The sequence below is a fragment of the Antechinus flavipes genome, chromosome 2 (assembly GCF_016432865.1).
Source record: "Antechinus flavipes isolate AdamAnt ecotype Samford, QLD, Australia chromosome 2, AdamAnt_v2, whole genome shotgun sequence".
Taxonomy (NCBI): domain Eukaryota; kingdom Metazoa; phylum Chordata; class Mammalia; order Dasyuromorphia; family Dasyuridae; genus Antechinus; species Antechinus flavipes.
Genome location: NC_067399.1, coordinates 95,335,873 through 95,358,053, shown reverse-complemented (window position 1 = coordinate 95,358,053; position 22,181 = coordinate 95,335,873). Strand labels below are relative to the sequence as shown.

General features: G+C 34.2%; 1 protein-coding gene across 1 annotated transcript in view; it reads left to right on the top strand.

Annotated features, from left to right (window-relative positions):
* The window catches only part of FSHR (follicle stimulating hormone receptor), a 248,305-nt gene that overhangs the window by 61,801 nt on the left and 164,323 nt on the right, over nucleotides 1-22,181 (top strand). Inside the window, exon 2 of the mRNA XM_051975245.1 lies at nucleotides 12,490-12,561. Within this exon, the coding sequence (XP_051831205.1) occupies nucleotides 12,490-12,561 (72 nt within the window). The remainder of the gene's footprint in view (nucleotides 1-12,489; nucleotides 12,562-22,181) is intronic.

The window sequence follows — 22,181 nt, the reverse complement described above, 5'->3', positions numbered from 1 at the left end:
CAAAATGTAGCTAAAATATTTTTAAAGGAAAAGTTGTATCTCTAGATGCTTACAGGAATAAAATATAGAAAGAAGAGATCAATGAATTGTGCATGCCATTAAAAAAAAAAAAGAACAAATTAAAATTTTCCAATTTTAAATACCAAATTAGAAATCCTGAAAATAAAAGAAGAGATTAATAAAATTGAAAATAATAAAACTATGAAACTAATAAATAAAAATAAGAGTTGGTTTTATGAAGCAACTAATAAAATAAGTAAATGATTGGTTTTCTCCTTTCTTTTTAATTAAATTAGCCAAACTATCAAGATCAAAAATGAAAAGTGGAAATTTACCACCAATGATGAGAAAATTAAAGGTATAATTAGGAGCTATTTTGCCCAACTGTATGTAATAAATCTGACAATCAAAGTGAAATGTTTGAATATTTACAAAAATGTAAATTGCCCAGATTAACAGAAGAGGAAATAAAATACAGCCCAATCTTAGAAAAAGAAACAGAACAATCCATCAATGAACTCCCTAAGAAAAAATCTTTAAGGTACAAGCTGCTTCTACCAAACATTTAAAGGACAATTAATTCCAATCTTACAAAAAGTATTTGGGAAAATAAATGAAAGAGTCTATGAATTTTCTTTGATATGACATAAATACATAAACCAGAAAGAACAAAAACAGAGAAAGAAAATTATTGATTAATTTACTTAATGAATGTTGATAAAAAAAATTTTGAGAAAATTGAAAAGAGATTATAGCAATTTATCATCAGGATGGTTTATCACTATGACCAGGACTTATTCAATATTAGGAAAACCATCAGTGTAATTGACCATATTAATAAAAAATTATTTGATTTCACTAAGCATAGACCAATATCTCACTCCCTATACCAAGATAAGTCAAAATGAATACTTGATTTAGATAAAAACAGTGTTACCATAAGCAAACTGGAGAGCAAGAGATAATATTCCTGTCAGATCTTTGGAGAAAGAAGGAATTTATCACCAAACAAATACAAGAGAACATTATAAAATACAAATTTGATAAAATTGATTACATTAAATTAAGAAGATTTTACACAATCAAAACCAATGCAGCCAAGATTGGAAGGGAATCAAAAAACTGGGAAACAATTTTTACACCCACTATTTCTAAAAAAGGCCTCATTTCTCAAATATATGGAGAATTGAATCAAATTTAAAAGACTACAAGTCATCTTTAATCAAAAGATATGAACAGATAGTTTTCAGATGAAGAAATTAAAGATGTCTATAGTCAAATGAAAAAATGCTCTAAATCACTATTGTTTAGAGAAATACAAATTAAAACAATTCTAAGGTATCATGCAATATCAATCATATCAGATTGACTAAGATGGAAGGAAAAGAAAATGAACTGTTGGAGGTATTGTGGGAAAACTATGGTACTAATGCACTGTTAGTGAAGTTGTAAGCTGATGCAACCAACCATTCAGGAGAACAATTTGGAAATATATCCAAAAGTCTATAAGTATGTATGTATCCTTTGATCCAGCAATACCATTACTGAGTCTATGTTCCAAAGAAATTGTATGAAAAGGGAAAATAACCACATATGCAAAAATAGTTATATCAGTAATTATGTGGTGGCAAAGAACTGAAAATTGTGGAGATATCTGTCATCTGGGTAAATGGGTAAACAAATTATAGTATATGAATGTGATGGATTGCTCTTGCTCCATAAGAAATGATGAGCAAATTTCAGAAAAACCTGAGAATTAAACTAAATTAAATTACCAATGCTTAGTGAAATAAAGAGAATTTAGAACATTTTACACAGCAATAACATTATATGATAATCAAGCATGATGGACTTAGCTCTTCTTAGCAATACAGTAATCAAAGACAATTCCAAAAATCTCATGATAGACAATGCTATCCACATTCAGAGAAAGAACTATGGAGTCTGAATGCAGATTGGAGCATATCATTTTAATATTTCTATGGTTTTTTCTTTCTCTTGGTTTTTCCTTTCTTTCACAACATGATTAATGTGGAAATGTATTTATCATGATTATACATGTATTATCTATATCAGATTGCTTGCTTTGTTGATAAGGGTTAGAGAAGAGAAGCAGGAAAGGAAAAAGTGAGGCAGGGAGAAAATCTGAAAGTCAAAATCTTACAAAACATGAATGGTGAAAACTATCTTTACATGTAATTAGAAAAAAATACCATTAAGTGAAAAAAAATTGAAGATGCTATATAAGTATTCATCAGCATAGGCCTAGAAAACCACAAATTTTTGACATAGTTAAGTAAATAGTTGATAATAGATATATGAAAATTGGATTCAATTCTGAGCAATACTCCTTAGAAATTCAATTGACTATGCTAAGATAAGAGAGACCAATACAATAAGGGATTAATCTGAAGGAAAAATAGTAGTTATGGAAGTTATTTTCAAATCTTTGGAGTAGTATTGTTATTTAAGATATTTAGACCTGTTTCACTTAATTCTAATAGGCAGAACAACTAGAAAAAGGAGGAAGTTATGGAAAAGCAAATTTTGCCTCCTTATTAGAAAAAGCCTTATTCAAAGTAGAATGGGCTACTTTGTACATTAATGCATTCATCTCCAGATATCTTCAATTAATATATGGATTACCATTTTAGGGGATTTTTTTTCTTCCAGTATTACTAGAGGTCAGGCTAGAATTTTTATCAAGTACTTAAATCCTTCAGAATGATTCTGTAGTAACATTTCTGAATTTAAGGCATTTGAGAACTTCATATTCTAAATTGTAGTAATATTTAAATCCATTATAATAATCTGCACTACTCAGTTTTGTTAAGAAATAGCACTTAAACACTTAAGAAGTAATCTTTTAATCCTTCAGAAATAGGATTGGGTTGGAGAAGAAGCATTTACTAAGTACCCACTCCAGTCACTTTACTAAGTATTTCACAAATATTATCAGCTTCACAACAACCCGGCAAGTTAGGTGCCATTATTATCCCATTTTACAGTTGGGGAAATTGAAGTGGAAAGATATGAAGTCACTTACTCAGTGTCACACAGCTAATAAGTATCTGAAGCTGGATTTGAACTCAAGATTTCCTGACTAAAGACCTAGTGTTCTGTCCTTTGTGCATCTAGCTGCCTTCTAGTAAGTAATGGGATAGTATGTGATACTACAGAATACTCCTGGTTTTGGAGTCAGCAGACTCCGGTAAGAAGGATGTGATTACCTACGTGATCTTAGATAAGTCATTTAACATCTGGGAGTTGATAGTAGATGTCCTGTAAGGTCCTGTTCTGCTCTAGATGAATGATTCTATGAATACTCTCTTCAATATTCCATGTAACTCAATAGATTAACAAATATGTGTTAGACATTAGGGAATGGCATGAATTATGCACATTTCCATTTAATAGTATGGAAATAACAAAATTTGGGGCCTTGAATTATTAACGATTATGGGAGGAGATAGGGAAGAGAAAGTGCAATATGGATAGCTAATCTGGATGGTTTCAGCTTCTCTTTTTCTTTAGTGGCTTTTGCTTATTCCTTTCCTGGAGTCATCTTGCATGACCACACTCTCAGTTAATTATGAGAACTCTAACCTAAGAGTAGAAAGGCAAAACCCTTAGAATTTAGCAGAAAGACCACCATATTTTGCAAAGCATTATTTCCATTAATTTTTGAACTCATATGCATTATTAAAGAATGCATTTGTCGATGTCATTTACATTTGGTATATTATCAAAAGGTGGCTTTCAACTGGCTATTTTCCAACTACTTGAATGAGCTTTTTTTAGGTTCTTTTAAACTCTCTCCCTTAAGCCAAACAAGGAAATTGAATTTGGCCAAGAATGAATGGATTGCCAATTCATCACAGAATGAGAGAGCTTTCAAGGAAATCCAGAAGTTTCTAAAATCCCTGAAATAATTAGGATCTCTTCCAATCCCAGTAATCTTGGAAGGGAAATTAGGATGCCTGTGACAGTGGAAAAATCCATTCTCGGAGTTATCTCAATGTCTTGTGCTTCCTTAGGGAAAATATATCATCTCTCTATGTTCATCTGTGAAATGAGGTGAAAAGTTCCCAAGCTTAAGGAAGATCTGATGATGCAAATGATGTAACATCCATCTGAGAAATATGGTTCCTTTTTAATTCAAGGTGAAATAGGTTATAACACAATTCCAATTAACCAAAATCTCCTATTAATTAACAGTCTTTGACCTGAAGGAGTTTATAAGAGATACATGTTTCAGGTAAGTAAATACAAATATATTCAAAATTTTATAAAGTAAGTGCAGGATGACCCAAGGACAGAATCAGGAAAGAACTTGCAAAGAAATAATTAGTCAATAAAAATTTATTAAATTCTTACTATGTGCCAAGTACTATGCTGATAAGAAAGAAAGGTAAAAGACAGTCCCCATGCACAAGAGGGGAACAACTTGCAAATGACTATTTACAAACAAATTATAATACAAGATGAATTAGAAATTATCAACAAAAAAAGGCACTGGGAAGAAGAATGATAGGGAAAAGCTTCCTGTAGAAGATAAAATTTAACTCATACTTTAGAAAAAAAATTGTTTCTGAAAGATTAAATAAGGAGTGAGAGCATTGCATCTGCAAAGGTCCACTTGAACCAAAACTTGGAAATGAGAGCACAAGTGTTGGACAGAGGAAGCAGCTAACTCACTTGTTTAAATGGGACAGAAAGGAAATAATATGAAATATGTGAAAAGGTAAGTGGAAACCAGATTGGTGAAGGATTTTAAGTGCCTGCCAGATTAAATTTGATTCTCTGAGCAGTAAAAAGTCATTGAACATGTTTTTAGTGGGGGAGGGGAGTGACACATATGTGTTTTAGGAATATCAGTTTGATAGATAAGCAGAGAATGGATTGAAAGTAGGGAGATACTAGAAGGAAAGAAATTGAAATACAAAACATTTATAAATATTTAGCCACAGGCTGGTGAATAGCTGTGTTAGTTGAGAGAAGGAGCCAAAGGAGACAGTGCAGTCCATAAGACATAGAAAATGTTAAAATATAGTGAATTAGGGAGGGGGAAGAATCAAGGATGAAATTAATTACAAGGTCATGAATTTAAGCAACTAGAAGGATAGTGGCATCTTTACAAAAATAGGGAGCTTTGGAGAAAGGATGAGATTTGAGAACACTATATATAATAACTTTTATTTTAGGAATATTAAGGGATTTGAGGGCAGGACATATAATTACTTTTATTTTAAATGTATTAAGGTTGAGATTCCTAAAAAAAATATGAAATAGACAATGAAGATCCTGACAGGAACTCAGGAGAGAGATGAGCACTGAGTAAATTGGTATGGAGTCAACTGTGCAACTATGGAGACCATAGGTGAATCTATAGGAGCAAATGAGGTTATCAATGGACAAAGCACAGAGAGAAAAGATAAGTAGACTCTTAGAAAAATCATAAGAGACCACACTTAGTAAGCAGAGAGATGAAAATTGAACAGAAGAAAATGAAAAAGAAATAGTTCATGACTGATAGGAGACCCAAAAAATTAGCATTATTACAGAAAGAAAGGGAAACCAGATTTCCCTCTCTAGTTCCAGATGACAGACACACATATACAGATATACACAGATATACACAGACATACACACATACACACATCTTAACTTCCAACAGAAAAGAGCAATGATAACAAAACCAAGTAAAAATTTGGAATTCGATCCAAAATACAATTTGGAGAGTGTGCCCTAGAAATTAAAGTTTCAAACCAATGTCCCAAATTTATTTCTCAATTTGCCAGCTTGCAAGAGAAGTGATATTCAGAATGATGATTTAAAGGATCTGCATGAAACTAATTACTGAAAAAAATAAATTATATTCAGTAGTCACAGAGCTGTTCTGAAAAGGGTCATGAACATTTAATAGAATTTTCCATCAACGCTGGAAAAGGAAGGAGTCTTGGGCTAGCCTAACAATTTAAGTAGAATCACTATTGAATTTTTGGGAGCAAGATAGGAAACAGAGGGAGGAAGATGACTCCAAATCATTAGTGTCATTTCAATCCAGCATTGGTCACACAATCCAGGAAGCTTTGCCCAGACTCCTTAAGAAATGATACTAGAAAGTCAAAGATAAGGGGAAATATGGATTTGAAGCACCTTCAGAGACCTTTTTAACAGAGTTAGTTTAATAAAAGAGTAGAGAAGAAGACAACTACATGTGATTTAAAAGTAAATCCAATAAGGAACAAGGCAAATGAAGGCAAAGAGAGAAGTTAGAACTCAGTGCAACAAGCAATATATTCACTAAGAGATAGTTTTTATCACAGAGAAAGTATATTAGCCCCTACATTTTCCCATGAATTAGGTTCAAATCCCACCTCTGACACTTGCCTTCTATATGAATATATTCAAATCACTTAATTTCTCTAAACTTGTTTTTTCCTCATCTGTAAAATTATAACGTCTACCTCCTCAGAGTTGTTATGAGATTTGCATGTATAAAACACTTTGCAAACTTTAAGTGTTAAATAACTGTCAGTTATTATTCTGTGAAGCCAGATAGAACAAGACTAATCTTCATCTCACTGACAGCTTTTCAAATACTTGAGGCAGGCTAGTATGGCCTCCCTAAGACTTATTTTCTCCAGATTAAACATCCCCAATTCTTCAACTTATTCTCATACAGCATTATGATTTAGTATTGTTGCTCAGGATAGTGCTCTCTGTATATAAGTATGATCTTCATCATCTTGTTCATCCTCTCCAAAATATTCTCTAGCCCACTGATATTCATTTTATCTGTTAATGAATCCCAGATGTTATTGATGGGACAGCATAGATAATATTCTGTACATGCTTTTTTGTTCTATGGGACTTTTGCCTAAAAATTCTTTACTAGGATGCAACCAACTAGATGAGGTCCTTCCACTAAATACCTTGGATGTATGTATATCAATAAAACACTCTGTCCATGTGTTCTCCTTTATTCTTATACTTACATTTTAGGACACATATATCTTTTGTGATACCTTTTACTTTGCTCTATATGTGAAATTCATCACTGATAATATGCTATATTCTATTTATGCTCATCATGAATATCTCCATTTCCTTTTAGGAGAGCCACAATTTTGATTTCTGGGAGATTATGGTGTTCTTGACTTGCAACCATGTAGTATCCCTAAAAGAATAATTGTGTTAGCCAAATGTGGTGACCCATGTCTGTAATACCAGCTACTAAAGAGCCCATGGCTGGCCCGTGTGTTAAGCTTGGAAATTCTGAGCTGAAGCTGGTTATACAAATGCCAGTACTAAGTTTAGGACTGAAATGGTGAACTTTGGAAGTGGGGAGCCACCAACATGCCTGAGGAAGAGAAGATAATAGGGATCAAATCTCCTGAACAAGATGGGAAGACCCAGTCTTTGAGGGAAAAAAAAATATCTATGTTAGAAAAATAGCATGTTCAATTCAGAGAGAAACTCAGACTACTTAAAAGCACAATACAATACAATACAATCCCAAGTACAATACAACCTACTCTCTCTTTCTTAGTTCTGGACTCCATCTGCTGTCCACTTGAATTTTCTGTCATATCTATAACATATATGCATATTCATTCATATATACTTTATGTTAGATAGACAGGTATATGCATATGTATGTATATACACACATTAGTGTCATATATATGCCCATCTATGTATATATATAACATGTATATATATATATACAATCATATGTAATGTATGTGTCTAGATAAATATAGACATATAAAGCTATTTGTGCATATATATAAATGCATTGTATATATGCATGTATCCTATATAAATACATAGGGTCTATCTACTCTATGTATTTATATACATAAAATGTGTATATGTTTAGATAATAGAGATATAATCAACTATGTATGTATATTATATGCATGTATAAATACATGTGTCTAAATATTATATTATACCTTATTCTTATATATATGTATATATAATGTGCATCTGGGTAAATATATATATATAGAGAGGGAGAGAGTCATTTGTATACAAATAAACATACATATAAATATCTGTCCATACAATTGCATATGACGATCTAGACATTAGCCATTCACCAACCCTTCATGTTTTTCTAATTGGATAGAGAAGTTGAACTCTGAATGATTATAGAGCTCATATAATTGGCTCTGTAGTGCTCTGGAGCCTGGATGCTATGCTGATAACAGGTGACATCAAGTAATCTAGAAGAACCCCTCCCTTCCCTAAATACCTCACTTCCTACATAGGGCTCTAAAGGTTACTTGATTTCATGTTAAATTTCAAGGGCCCACTTAAGTCTCATCTCCCCTCTGAAACCTTCCTCTACTGTCCCATCCCAGGTGGCTAGTATCTCCAAAATCTGTCTTTACTTATACCCTGAACCAAACTGCAGATCCCTTAACTATTCCATAATTGTTTCATTTAGGCTTATTTTAGCTTCCTAACTTTGAAGAAAAGGGGGAGGTTGCATGAGCAATGTGATACAATATGTAATCTTATTCTTCAAGCTGCTTTATATTTTGTATCTTTTCGGTTCCCTTAGTTCTGTGTTGCAGCATTTTCTGGAGCAGTTTCTATAGAAATAAATTATAGTGATATTGAAAGTCTTTTTTGTGTCTCTTGCCTGCTTTTTGATACGTAGCTCTGTTACAGCCTATTTTAACCTAACTTCTTCTACTGATATTTCCTATCAGCCTCTTTCACTTAAAAAAAAGAAGGCATCCTATAGTTGAAGTACTGAATAAGAAGCCCAGAATAAATATTATTGTACCTATTCAGCTTTCCTTCTAGATATGATTCAGGCAAGTTATAGGTCAAATCAGAAATTGAGGCTCCTTTCTTTTTTGAATGAGTTTGGGACCAGCAATGCAAAGTGGAGTTTCACAAAGTCCAAGTTACACGTCATCTAAACCAATGCCCACTGAGTCAGACTCTCTTTTTCATTTTTCTCTCTTCATTTCTTTCTCAATCAATTAAATTTCACAGATTCCAAGTACAGAACTAATAGTGGAAGTAACACAATACTTTGCTTCACTACCAAATACTGCCTACACCCCCTGGAAATAAGGGGAATTTACCAGAATGTCAGAAATGTGACCTTGCCTAAAAATTAGAAGTCATGAAGAAAGTCATCTTGATGAGCTACTATCCTTCCCCGACTCCTCACGCAAATCAATTCTGGTAGCCATAGATTTAGTTTTGCAGCAGCACTCCTGTCTTTAGTCTTCCTGAGATGGAAGTAAGCTAAAATATCCTTTCAAGAAATCTCATTTGGATGCATAAGTATTGTGAAGGCTATTTCTTTTTCTATGTTAGTAAGGATATTGAAGGACCATAGAATCATTCATCTGCACAGGTCACACATGTTGGATCTACGATAGGTAGAAGAACTTAATCAATTCTTTTGCTCATTTTGAGTAAAGTTCCATGATTGTATTGAAAGTGTTTAATTCACTAGCACAAAAATCTTTGATTTTTCTCAACAATTCCTAATTATAGGTAGCGTGTTTTAATAGACAAAATCATGGACTTGAAGTTAGGAGAGTTGTATTTGAATTCCCAAACATTTATTAGCTGGACAATAATGATCAAGTCACTTAATCTCTATATACTTCAGTGTCTTAATTTGTTAAAAAAAAAAAAAAAGTGGGCTTAATGACCTCTAAAATCCCTTCCAGCTAGAAATCTATTATCGTATGATAAAGTTGATATATAAATGTTGTTATTGTAAGGGACACAATTCTGGTAGTTTACAAACAACTTAATCTGAAACAAGAAAGTTCCATTCGTTCCAATCAGGTTCATTTGAACAATGAAGGATTGTGTAGTTTCCTATCATTTTGTGGTAGTATTTTTTAAGTCTATCTGACAGCAGACTCTAAAGGAAATACTCTTATTCTTATCTTGCAGAGAAGGTAGAATTAAAACAAAAAGAAAGCTGAATCCTGGTTTTACAGTGAAGTCAAAGAGTGAAAAATATGGCTTGCCCTACAGAAAAGTCAAGGACTTCCTATGTAGAGATTCTCAAAACATCACTCTCAATACCTATTCAGCTATGGTACTTCTGGTTAGAGAATCATCAAATCTTAAAGCTGAAAGGGACCTTTGAAATGATTCAAGAGGGCTTCTGAATCTAAATCATCCTTTAAAGTTCAGCTCACATTGTACTTCTCTTTTTCCACTCTTAATTTTCTTTGTTATTATGACCTTAATCATTCACAAGAATATTTCAGTTCATACACACATACACACACACATACATATATACAATGTGGCTTATATAAAAAATTGGATCTCTGGTATATAGTTGATTTGACTACATATATGTCTATATGGTCAAGCCAACTCTATATGCATATATATATGAGGGATTTGATAGAGTGGTAACAAAACTGCTCTATTTATGTCCAATGATGTATTTTTTTTTCTTCTATAACTTTTTAAAAAAATATTTTATTGATGCTTTTTTTATTAATACATATCAATTATTTAGCAACCATATACCTCTCTTTAGTAGAAGCTCTGTCTGTGACAAATAAATATAGATAAGCAAAACAAGTTAATTTATTGATTGTGCACAAGAACATACATAGTATTCTGATATTTTGAATCTCTAGTCTACTACTGATGTCTACAATAGGAGAAAATATATTTCATCACATCTTTTGAAATAACTATTAGTTATTCCTTTGTTTAGAATTTTAGGGTCTTTCTTGATTTTGTTGTCCTTGTTATTATGCAAATTGTTCTTTGGGTGCTGCTCATTTCAAAATGCATCAGTTCATGCAAATCTTCAGGTTTTTCTGAGTATTGTAGTCTTCCTTTTTATGGTGTAACAATATTCTATTACATTCATACAATAATTCAGTTGCCTATTCATCAATTTTGGGCAACATTTGGCATCCAGATCTTTGCAACTTCAAAAAATTGCTGCTGTAATTATTCTTATACATATATTTCTTCTATCTTCCCTCTATCTTCAGTCTCCTCTGGGTATGGATCTAATGATAATATATTTAGTCAAAGGGTAGGTACAGTTTAATGACATTGTGTTTATAATTTTAGATTGTATTCCAGAGTGTATCAGTTGACATCTCCATCAAAAATGTACAAATGGCCTGCTCTATTATTTTTGTATATGAATTTCTCTAGCATTTTTGTGTATGGTGGAGGGAGAAGGAAGGGAACAGTACTACAGAAAGAAGATATTGTTCAAGTTCTGAGAACATTGCACTCCTCTCTGCATGGAAACACCATTATATACATACCTAATATCTATGGTTTCATTTTAATCAGCAGTGGCCACAAGGTTACACTCTATAAAGCCATTGAATCTTAGGAAGGGTGCATATAGCTGCTGCTTTTAAATATCCCTGTTCCCAATTCATGGTTGGTCATGTTCCCCACAGAGCATCTGTCTAGAACCTTATACCTCTTGATGATTCAACCTCCAACATATCCAGGGAAGAACACAACAGGGACCTATTCTGATTTTGTATTTTTGTACTTCAGACACTTCTAGGAAGTTATCACCATTCCTTCGTTTCAAGATCTCTTCTTTAGCATTTAGTACACCAGTTTTTTAAGGAAGTATCACATACATCTCATTGAAAATATCTGCACAAACTTAGGGAACAACATAAGTCCTGCCCAGAACTCTAGTCCAAAAGCCCTTTGCACAGTGATGCATTTTATAAAAAACAAAAATTCCAAAATAAGCACACCAAAGCCCAGTCCAAGCAAAACAAAGTTGAATAAATATATTCTGTTTAATAATATACAAATAACTGGATAGCACACCAAGCCTTCAGTCAAAAAGGTCTGAATTCAGACCATATCTGGCCACAGATGCTTACTAGTTATATGACCCTAGATAAGTCACATTTGCCTCAGTTCTCTCATCTGTAAAATGGGGAAAATAATAGCACTCACTTCCCAGGGTTATTGTAAAGATCAAATAAACTAACAAGACAGTGTTTGCCATATAGTAAGTGCTATATAAATGTTAGTTTTTATTACTATTATCATTATTATTGTTATCATATACATGGGTATGCTTCTTAAAGTTACATTCACAATACAGTTAAAACTCATAGTTTAGCAAGCCTGAAAGCACTAAATGAATACTAACCATTATTATTAATACTAAATGAATGACTAGTGTTTGTATCAATAATACAAAATATAAAAATAGTCATTCATTTAGCTTCTTATTTTGCTTTCTGAGATAGCAGGGCCTTAACCACTCACTTGACATTTGTCACAGACTGACTGGTATTATTAGCTCTCTTTCTAAGTGTGAATGCCTTGTGGCCTCAGATAGATTATAAAAGTTACCCTGAGGATAGGGAGCATACCTTTTCTTTTCCTTTAACCCTGGCAGTACCTAGTACAGAGTCAGTGACTGAAAGTCAATGACTGACCTGTCTACATTCTGTTTTTCTCTCTTTCTAGGAGATTTGTCCTTACCAAACTTCAAGTCATTCCAAGAGGAGCATTCTCAGGATTTGGGGACCTGGAGAAAATGTATGTACCTGATTAAATTGTCATATTGCTAAGGTAGGCAATAGGTTGGCTGTTGTGTGGAATGGAGAAACATCTTGAGAGTAGGTCCCTGCTCTGTAACCAGGCAGTCAGGCTGGCTTGTTCCCAGAACAGGTTTTTCATCTAGTTAAAGATCTGTGAGAAATTGAAACAAGAGAAGATAATGCAGTGTTCCCAAACAGAGCTGTCACCAATACATCTGTATTGCTGTAAGAAATAGTGCTGGGATAAGGGTGTTTGGCCGGTCTACATTGTCAGCAAAATAAACAAACACAGGCCTGGTGTGAGTGTAAGCAAAGATGAATTATTTCAAAATGATGTGCTATACCTCCCCTGCCACCTTGGCAATTCTGCAAGAGAAGCAGAGAAGTGCCAGTCTATCTCTTTAGTTCTATTTCTAATCTTATTGAACTCAGTTTATAGGTACGCTTTAGAACTAGAGAGGATCTAATTGGTCATTGAGTCCAATTCTCTCATTTTACAGAGAAGGAAATTGAGGCTCATAATGGTTAAGTGATTTGTCGGAATTCAGCTTAAGAAGACATATAGGTGAAGTTTTTCTGGCTCCACATCCAGCACTTCTGCACTTTCCTAGACTATGCTAAATTTCCATGTAATTGCTGTCAGAGGATAGGATTCTCTTGTGAGAAGAGGACGGGAGCAGAAAATGGATACCAAAAAGTCATCACCTAAGCTTTCCCTATTGCTTTTCTCTACATCTGAGAGATTAAAACTCTTAACCTTGGAGTCTTATGAATCTTCTGCCCTTTTACATTAGTTGCATTTCCTTTGACCTCCAGGCTAGTTGAGTAGTAGTGTGGGAGAGAAAGGGAGAAAGGTCACCTTCTATTTCCACACATGTTCAGCATCCCTCTCCCTGTAATTGAATTTCTTCTCTTTTTTTTCCCAAGTACCCATTCTTATAGATTTTTAAAGAAGGAAAGGACCTTGTCACTAGGGTGATCTAATCCAACCCTCTGCCTCATTTTGCAGATAAGGAAATCAAGACCCAATGAGGTAAAAGATTAGCCCAAGGCCAGATGACTAAAAGGAGAGGCTCCACCTTTAGATTCCCAACCATCACACCACAGAGATTTTTCAGTTTCCTGCTTCTAGCACACTCCATTAGTTCTCCCCTAATTTTTTGGTGCCAGCTAAAATCCTTAAATTTCCACACATAGAAAATAACATTGACATAAAGAAAAATGGGTGGTATAAATTCACCCCAATTTACACTACAACAAAGGGAAGCACATTATATCCTCTTCCCAATGTTTTCTATCTTTAGTTTAACAGAGCAGAGAATAGTTTCTCCTGAAACTCCCCCAAAGCTGACAGTATAAATGTGAGTTACATAAACCAAACCCTATGTGTCTACTGATTTCTATTCTCATTTCAAAATATTTTCCCCCTATTTAGCTATATCTTTAATTGACAGTAGTTTCTAACATGTAAGTGTTGAAAAGCTTTTGCTGGATGTGGGGGACAATGGGTAGGGAACATTGCATATAATGTCAGACTTTTTCAATATGTCAATTTCATTAAACTATATCTTTCCTCTTTTTAAATTCTTGATTATAAGGGAAGCCTCTCAGGAAATTGAATAAGAGGCCAGAGAAAAAATGAAAATGTAGATTTAAAAAAATATATCAGTAACATTTATTTTTAAAAAAAGATAAAATTTCTATGCTCTTAAAGTGTGAGGCATCATGGTGTACTGGAAAGAGTTGAATTTGGAATCAGAATCTGAATTTGAATCCTTCTGCCACTTGCTTTCTGTGTGACCTTAGATAAGTAATTTCATCTTTCTGGGACTCAATTGTCAAACTGTATAATGAGGAGGTGGTACAAGAAGGTCTCTAAAATTCCTTTTATCCTATTTGTGATTCTATAGCTAAAGTTTTTAGTTCCTTATAAGAATTTTGAATTGCTTTCAAGAAAGTGTTCATAAGCAATGCAAATTGAAAATATTTGTTTAAATTTGTCTGGTTTGCAAATTTGCATCATCATAGATTGAGTTTACTTTGTGTGGACCACAATTGTGAAGATGCAAAACCTGATCTTTGTTTTCCAGGATGAGAGTGATAAAGTTAAATATTCTTTTCCCAGATATTGCCTGGGAATTAAGAGGACCTGGTACTCAATTTATTCTTAATCAGGAATGGAATTGCTAGGGTAGAGTGCCATCAAAAACAGAAAGAGATAAAACCAGATTAAATGGAGGGGCATCTAATATTTTTTTCTGATAAGGAAGAGAAATGAGAGTCTTATTAGCAGATAGACTTTCTGGGTTATATGTGTTTTTCTTTTCATGAAGATTAAATTTTTGTTTTCCCTTCCTTTCCCAATATCTTTTTTTTCATAATTATATACCTCAATGCTGGGTTATTTAAGGGAAAAGACAAATTTCAGAGGTGGAAAATCACCAAAACTTAGAAGTCCTGAATCTGTTCCACACTATTCCTTACAAGTGATCTAACAGCTCTTGCTTAAGGAACTCTAGTGACTAGAACTCACTACCTCACAGTATAAACTGTTGTATTAATGCACAATTTTAATTGTTAGAAAATATTGCCTGATAATGTCTTTTCATGATGTAGCAGAGACTACATCATCCTTTGCTGTTCGGTAACAACCTTAATTCTCTTACTTCAATAGATCCAGGGAGGAAGCAAAAATTTCTAGAACTGCCTTTCTTTTTTTTCTTAATTTTTTTCAAGTCTACATTTTCTTCCTTCCTTTTCTTCTTCCCACCCCCACTGAAAAAAAAAAGCAAGAAAAATAAAATCCATTGCCAATACATATAGTCAAGCAAAACAAATTTCCACAATAGTCATGTTCAAATACAGATGGGATCTAAGACTTCAAGTAAAGACTAGAGTTTGAATCCTGCTTTACTTCTCTGTGCCACCCTAGATATACTCCACCTCTCTCTATACTTCAGTTTCCTAATCTGTAAAATGGGCATAATAATACTACCAATTTCTCTGGATTATTGTGAGGATTAAATAATATTTGTATAGCACTTTGCAAATCTTAACAGGGTATATAAATGCTAGCTATTATCATCACAGGTAAAGAATAACACAATTAGGAACACAGTTCCTATTTAATAATAACACAGGAAGTAAGAGAGTATGAGAGAAAACCTCTGTCTAGATCATAGAATTAAAAAAAGGAATTTGTTGTCATCTAGTTCAACTTCCTCCTCTCGTGGATAGGATAAAATACAATACAAAAATACAAAATAAAACTGAATATACAAAGGCCTTTGAGGTCCTTTGCACAGAAGAAATTACTATGGCCTGGGGTGATTAGGAAAGCAAGAGATAGCCCTTCAGCTGGAGTTTAAAGAATGGTCAGGTTTTAGACTAGCAGAGAGGAGGATAAAGACCATTTCAGAAAAGAACCCAGAGATAAAAGGAATGAAGTTTCAGGGGATCCATATTCAAAAAGTTCTAAGTACACTTTAAGGTTGTCTATTTTTGGAGAGCAAGGAATAACCATTCTCCCCAGGGATTCTATTTGTCAAAGCCTGAACATATAATTTCTTTGTCTTAAAATTCTCAGTGGCAAAAAACAGTAATGAATTAAATTAAATTAAAATCTTTTCAGTGGTCCTCTATTTCCTATAAGATATAATTAAAATACTTACTTTATCCTTGAATTTAATGCAGTGGTATAGTGGATAGAGTGCTGAGTTCAGAGTCCAGAAGATTTCAGTTCAAGTCTTACCTCAAAGATTTGGTGGCCTTGATCAACCTCTGCTTACTTCAATTTTCTCAATTGTAAAATGGTAATAACAGCACCTAGCTCACCAACTGTAGTGAAGATTGAATGAATTATTTGTAAAACACTATTAGCACAATACTTGGTACATTGTAGATAGTATTTAAATGCTTATTCTCTTCCTCTTCCTTTCTTACACACCCAACCTACTTTCCTAGATATTTCACATTATTCCCCTACTAATAGTATATAGTAATACAATTTTCTGTGAAGGCAAAATAAGTTAGTGGATAGAGCATTGAGTTTGATAACAGACAACAGGATCCTAATTTTATCATGGTCATTCCCATATAGATATATCTGTATAAACATGGACAGGTCATTTACTCTCTCTATACCTCAATTTCCCATTTTATAAATGAGTATAATAAAAGCATATATATACCACAGTTGTTAAGGATAGACTCTTAGATGGGCAACTGTTTTTACAAGTGTTATAGAAATAATAGGGAGGAGGAAAAAGAGGAAGAGAGGGAAAAGAAGGAGAAGAAGAAGGATTAAGAGAAGGAATAGTGTTGTCTTGATGGTAATGGTAGTTAGTGATAGCAGTACTGGTGGTAGTAATAGTAGTAGTAAAGTAGTTGTAATGGAGCTGGTAGTCGTAACAGTAGTGGTGGTAGTAGTGGTAGTAGTAGTACTAGTAATAGTAGTAATAGTCATAAATTTGCTTAATGAATTAGAAGTGATTTGCCCAGCCATCATGTGTCAAAAGTGGGTCTTGACACTGGTGTCCTTGTGGAAGTTGGGAAGAGACCCCAAAAGTTTGAAGTTACAGACCAGTGTTGCGGGTTGTCTCAAAAGAATTTGCAGGCTTGAACCCATTTTCTTGTCAAGGGGCAAAGTTTATTGTAATTGTAATGCCAGTTACAAGTGGACTAAATTCCAAGAGAATTCAGCAGAGAAACAGAAGGGAGAACACACATTTATCCAGCTTTCTATCTTTGACATGCTAATTCTATGGCCCAGAGAAATGGTCTCTGGGAATCTGGTTCTCAGTGACCAGATTATCACTGACCAGATTATCAATCAGCAACGAATTGAGGAGTGGTCCATTCAGAATCAGACAGACTGGGCATGGCAGTTTCCTGAGACAGACTCCAAAGCTAGAACCAAGGCAGAAGATTTAGGGTTACTGACTTATTGTTAGAATAGAAGCTCCTCCCAAAATTAGGAGACCACAAAATCATTGCTATATTATATCACTCTCAACTCTAAGGTCAGCTCTTTCCAATGCACTTAGCTTGTTTTTGTTACAATCTCTTGCAACAATGACCAAATAAGTAAATGGATACAAAATGCTTTACAAATCTTGTTGCTCTATACAAATATTAGCTAATAATATTTGTAGACAAACTGCAGTAAGAGCTATTCCCCTTTTTAGTCTCCCCTTTCCTGAATGAGCATTCAGACAGTCTCTCTGGTTTTATTTCTCAGAGCTTCTAAGTTTCTGAATTGTAGTGTCAGCTTTTCCTTCTGCAAAATGGGGAAAATAACACCTATTTCATATGATTAGTCACAGGGACTAGTGTGCAATGATTGGATCTTAACAACATGCATTGCTTCTAGTAAGTGCTTTGAAGAAAGTTTGCCATTGGGTGAATTTGAAGGAAATAACAGCTAGCATGTATAGAGCTCATGCAGATTGTTTTGTATGGGCAATCTCATTTGATGGTCCAAGGAGGTCTTAGTTAGAATGCAGCACAGGCATCCATTAATTTGGTCAATCAGTCCTTCTGTGGCAACATTTATCAAGAGTTAACAAGGAAAAGGTTATTTTTTATAGAGTTGGGACCAGGGATCCCCCCTATTAGCAACAAAATGATGGCCATGCTCACTTTTCATGTTGGTAGTGTGACTGCTACCTTCCTGCTGACAGAGCTCCTCTTTGCAATGGTTAGAGACTTGGGGGAAAGGGAACATAAAACCCTTTGCAATGGGAAGTGGCTTTGCAAAGTGCCCTGTAAACTGTTTACATTGTCTTTAATTACTTAGGAGCCATATGTCAGCTTGGTATAAAGTGAGAAGATTACACTGAATGGGGGGGAGATAAGTGACAACATAGTGATTTATCATTAACCAGAAAAATTATATATGGAAATGAGTGCAATTTAAAAACACATCGATGGGCTATTATACCACTGGAGGGGGGAAAGAAAGCCAGTTTGTAACAAAATATCTTTGAAAATAGGAATGTGATGAATATGTAAATGAAACCAATCAACATCAGCTGAGATATGGTATATGCAGATGAGGCGGCAGTAAGCCAAAATGTGAAATTGCTCCCAAACCATAAATATGAACCATATAAAATTCATTTGAAATATTCATGATAACATAAGGACAAAAAATATAATCAAGTGATTTATTTGCATATAAAAATGGAACACTCGTCTCAATTCCCTCCCTTTAACACCATTCCTGACTCAATCTCCCCTCCTAGAAGATAACTTGAAAAAAAAAAAGGGAGGAGGGAGTATAAAGAAGGGTATTTAAAAGGAAGTAAGTTTATTATTGGGACTGGTAGTTGTTGTGCAGTCTTTTTTTTCAGTCATATCTCACTCTTCATGGCCCCATTTGGAATTTTCTTAGCAAAGATATTGTAGTGGTTTGTCATGTCCCTCTCCAACTCACTTTAAAGAGGAGGAACTGAGGCAAAGTTAAGTGACTTGCCCAGGGTCACACAGCTAGTGAGACTAGATTTGAACACACAAAAGTAATCTCCCCAATTCCAGGCCCAACAGTCTATATTCACTGTGCTACCTCGTTTCTATGACAGGTGGTTGGTCCCATTAAAAAGTTAAATAGCCTCTCAAAAACAGTGTTTCAGATCTCCTCAACCAATTTAGACTACCCCAAACAAAGAATAAACATACAAATCATTGCATAAGAAGATCAGGTGGCTATGAAACACTTAAAAGGTAAAAGACTAAAGTACCAGAAATATTTTCAGATTCCATTTTTGCCTTTAAGAGGATTTAAGTGATTAATTAGCTGCCTGACTTTGAACAAATCACTTTTCTACAGAAGTCACTTTCCTAATATCTTAAAAAAAAAAAAGGAGCTAGATTTGATGATATTTTTCATTTTTAAAATTTTATCAATCATTAGTCAATCTTCTAACCCAATTGTGGGCCATGCTCCAGGATGATATATTTTACCAATCACTCAAAACCACAGCTCATGATCCTTCACCAATGTTTCTTTCACCTTTCAAAAGAGCATACTAAATCTAAAAAAATAAAATAAGATAAAAAACATTTAGCTCAACACCGCTCCAAAATGACTGATAAGGGACAATTCTTCCATAGCTTTCCATGTGACTAATGGGAACGGGAACACACGGAACATAGAGAAAAGATACACGTGTAGGGAATACACATAGCCAAGGTAATATGTGACAAAAATAGAGATTGAATAGGGAACATATGTCGCCAGGGAATCTCATATTCCTCTGGTTCATAATCCCCAATGAATTCCCTCTCTACTTTTTTCTCTGCTAATATATTTTTGTCCCACTTTGCTAATGTCATCAGGTTTCAGGCTCCATATTGGCTTATTTTCTCCATGGTGCTGCCATTTGTTGATATCAATGCTAGGTTACTCATTGCCAAGATCCTACTGCTAGTACCTAAAGGTTCTCCAATTAAAACAACTGCTATATGGCCTCTTCCCTTCATCCTCTGGCTAGGGGAAGGGCCTCAACTCTTTATGCCCATAGTCCAGGAGTTATATCAAATCTGTGATTATTCATTTTGACAATAGCCAGCCTTTGCACTCTAACCCTTCAGCCTCATCTTTGAAATAGAGTGAAAAAATGTCTTAATTCTTCTATAAATTCCCATCATGTCTCTGCTCCATGCAAATTAAGCTGGAAACTTCATTTGGAAAAGCTGAAAAGGGTTGACAACTTTAGTTTTGCTTTCCTCCAGTAATAAAGTCATTGTGTTCCCTATAAAGCTTTGATTTCATAGACAAAGAAAAAATAGGTCATATTGCTAGAAAATTATTTTTTTAAGAGTTAACATAGGAATATAGGAGAAGGAGAAAAAAGATTTACCTTCTCAATCCTAGAGAAAATCTTAGAGAGAGAAATTTTATAGTAAATGGTTCTTGAATGTTTTGGAAACATGGATGATTTTTGCCAGTTGGAAGATTCTCTCCACTGACATTGATTATAATGCATCTGTGTTATGCTAGATGCCATGAATTACTCTGGCCAAAACACAGAACAGCTTTTGGCAGCTGACTTTTTGGTTATGAACTTCCCAGGTCTTAATTAGGTGAGCCTTTGGGTTACTGATTCTATTCATTTCCAGACCTGAAAAACAACATTGATATCATGGAAAGACCACTCACTTTGCTCAGAGGAAATAGGTTCAAATTCTGCCAGTGTCATTTCAGGGACTTGTGTAGCACTGGGCCAATCAAATAATCTCTCTCAATCTTTTCAATGATCTTATCTATAGAATGAGGAACATACACTAAATGCCTTTTGAGATTCCTTATAGCTCTAGCTCAGTGATGCTAAAATATCACTTAAAAAGGCATAGTCCTATATTTCTTCTTTCTCACTCAAATTTGAAAAAGCAACCTGTCTACATAGTTTGTTTTCACTTCATCTCATCTTCTTTAAACCCCTTTCAATTTTGCTTCTGACCTCATCATTCAATTAAAATTGTCCTCTCCAAAGTTATCTTTTCATTGTTAGCTCTAATAATGTCTCTATTGCCTTTAATATTAATACTCTTTCCTCCCACCTATATGCTTTCCTTTCTGAGTTTTCCTAGCATAACTCTCTCTTGGCTTTTCTCCTTAGTTACTTCTCCTCAGATCTCTTTACTCCATCATCATTTATGTCTTGGTCCTTTATTAAAGATAATCTCCAGGAATACATCCTAGAAACTTTTCTCTCTTCTAATTACCATCTCCATGCAAATGAATATGAGATTCACACATCCAACCCCAAGTTCTCACTTGCGCTCCAGTCTCATATCACCAACTACCTATTAAATATTTAAAACTGAATATTCCATAGATATCTCAAACTCAAATGTTAAACATAATTTATTGTCCTCACATTCCTCCTAAAACACTTCTGTTTAGAACTTCTCAATCACTTAAGTTTATAACTTCAAGGACATACATACTAGCATCCTCTTATGCTCTCATCCCACAAATCCAGCCAGTTCCCAAATCTTATGTCTTTTTCTACAACATTTTCATGATTTTACATCAATATTCCTTCAATGTATTTAATTAGACAACATAATAAAGTAACTGACAATTGGTACACTTCCCTACAGCTTCCCACAACATTGTTTGGAGAGGGAACATACAAAGAATGTTTGTGAACATGGACTATATATTGAGAAGGCACACAGCCAACATTCTGATTCAAGCATTCATCATCTTTTGCCTGTACTGTAGAAATAACCTCCTAATTGATTTCTTTGCTTCTAATGTCTCCACACAGTAGCCAAAATGATCTCTCTAGAGCATCTGATCATGTCCTCTGCAGTAGTTCCCTATTCCCTCTAAGATTAAATTTTAGGTCATTTGTTTAGTATTAAGTTCTTCACAATCTGGTTCTACCCTACCTCTTCTGCCTTGTTTCACATTATCCCTTCCCACATACTTTATGATCCAGACAAACAGGTCTTCCTTACACACAATACCATTTTTCTATGTCTATGTCATTGCTTTAGCTGGCCTTCATTTCCAAAATGCATTCCTTCTTCACTTTCATGTCTTAGAATTGCTGATTTTCTTGAAAAGTTGTTTTTTCTGATCCCTGAGCTTTCTTCCTAACCACT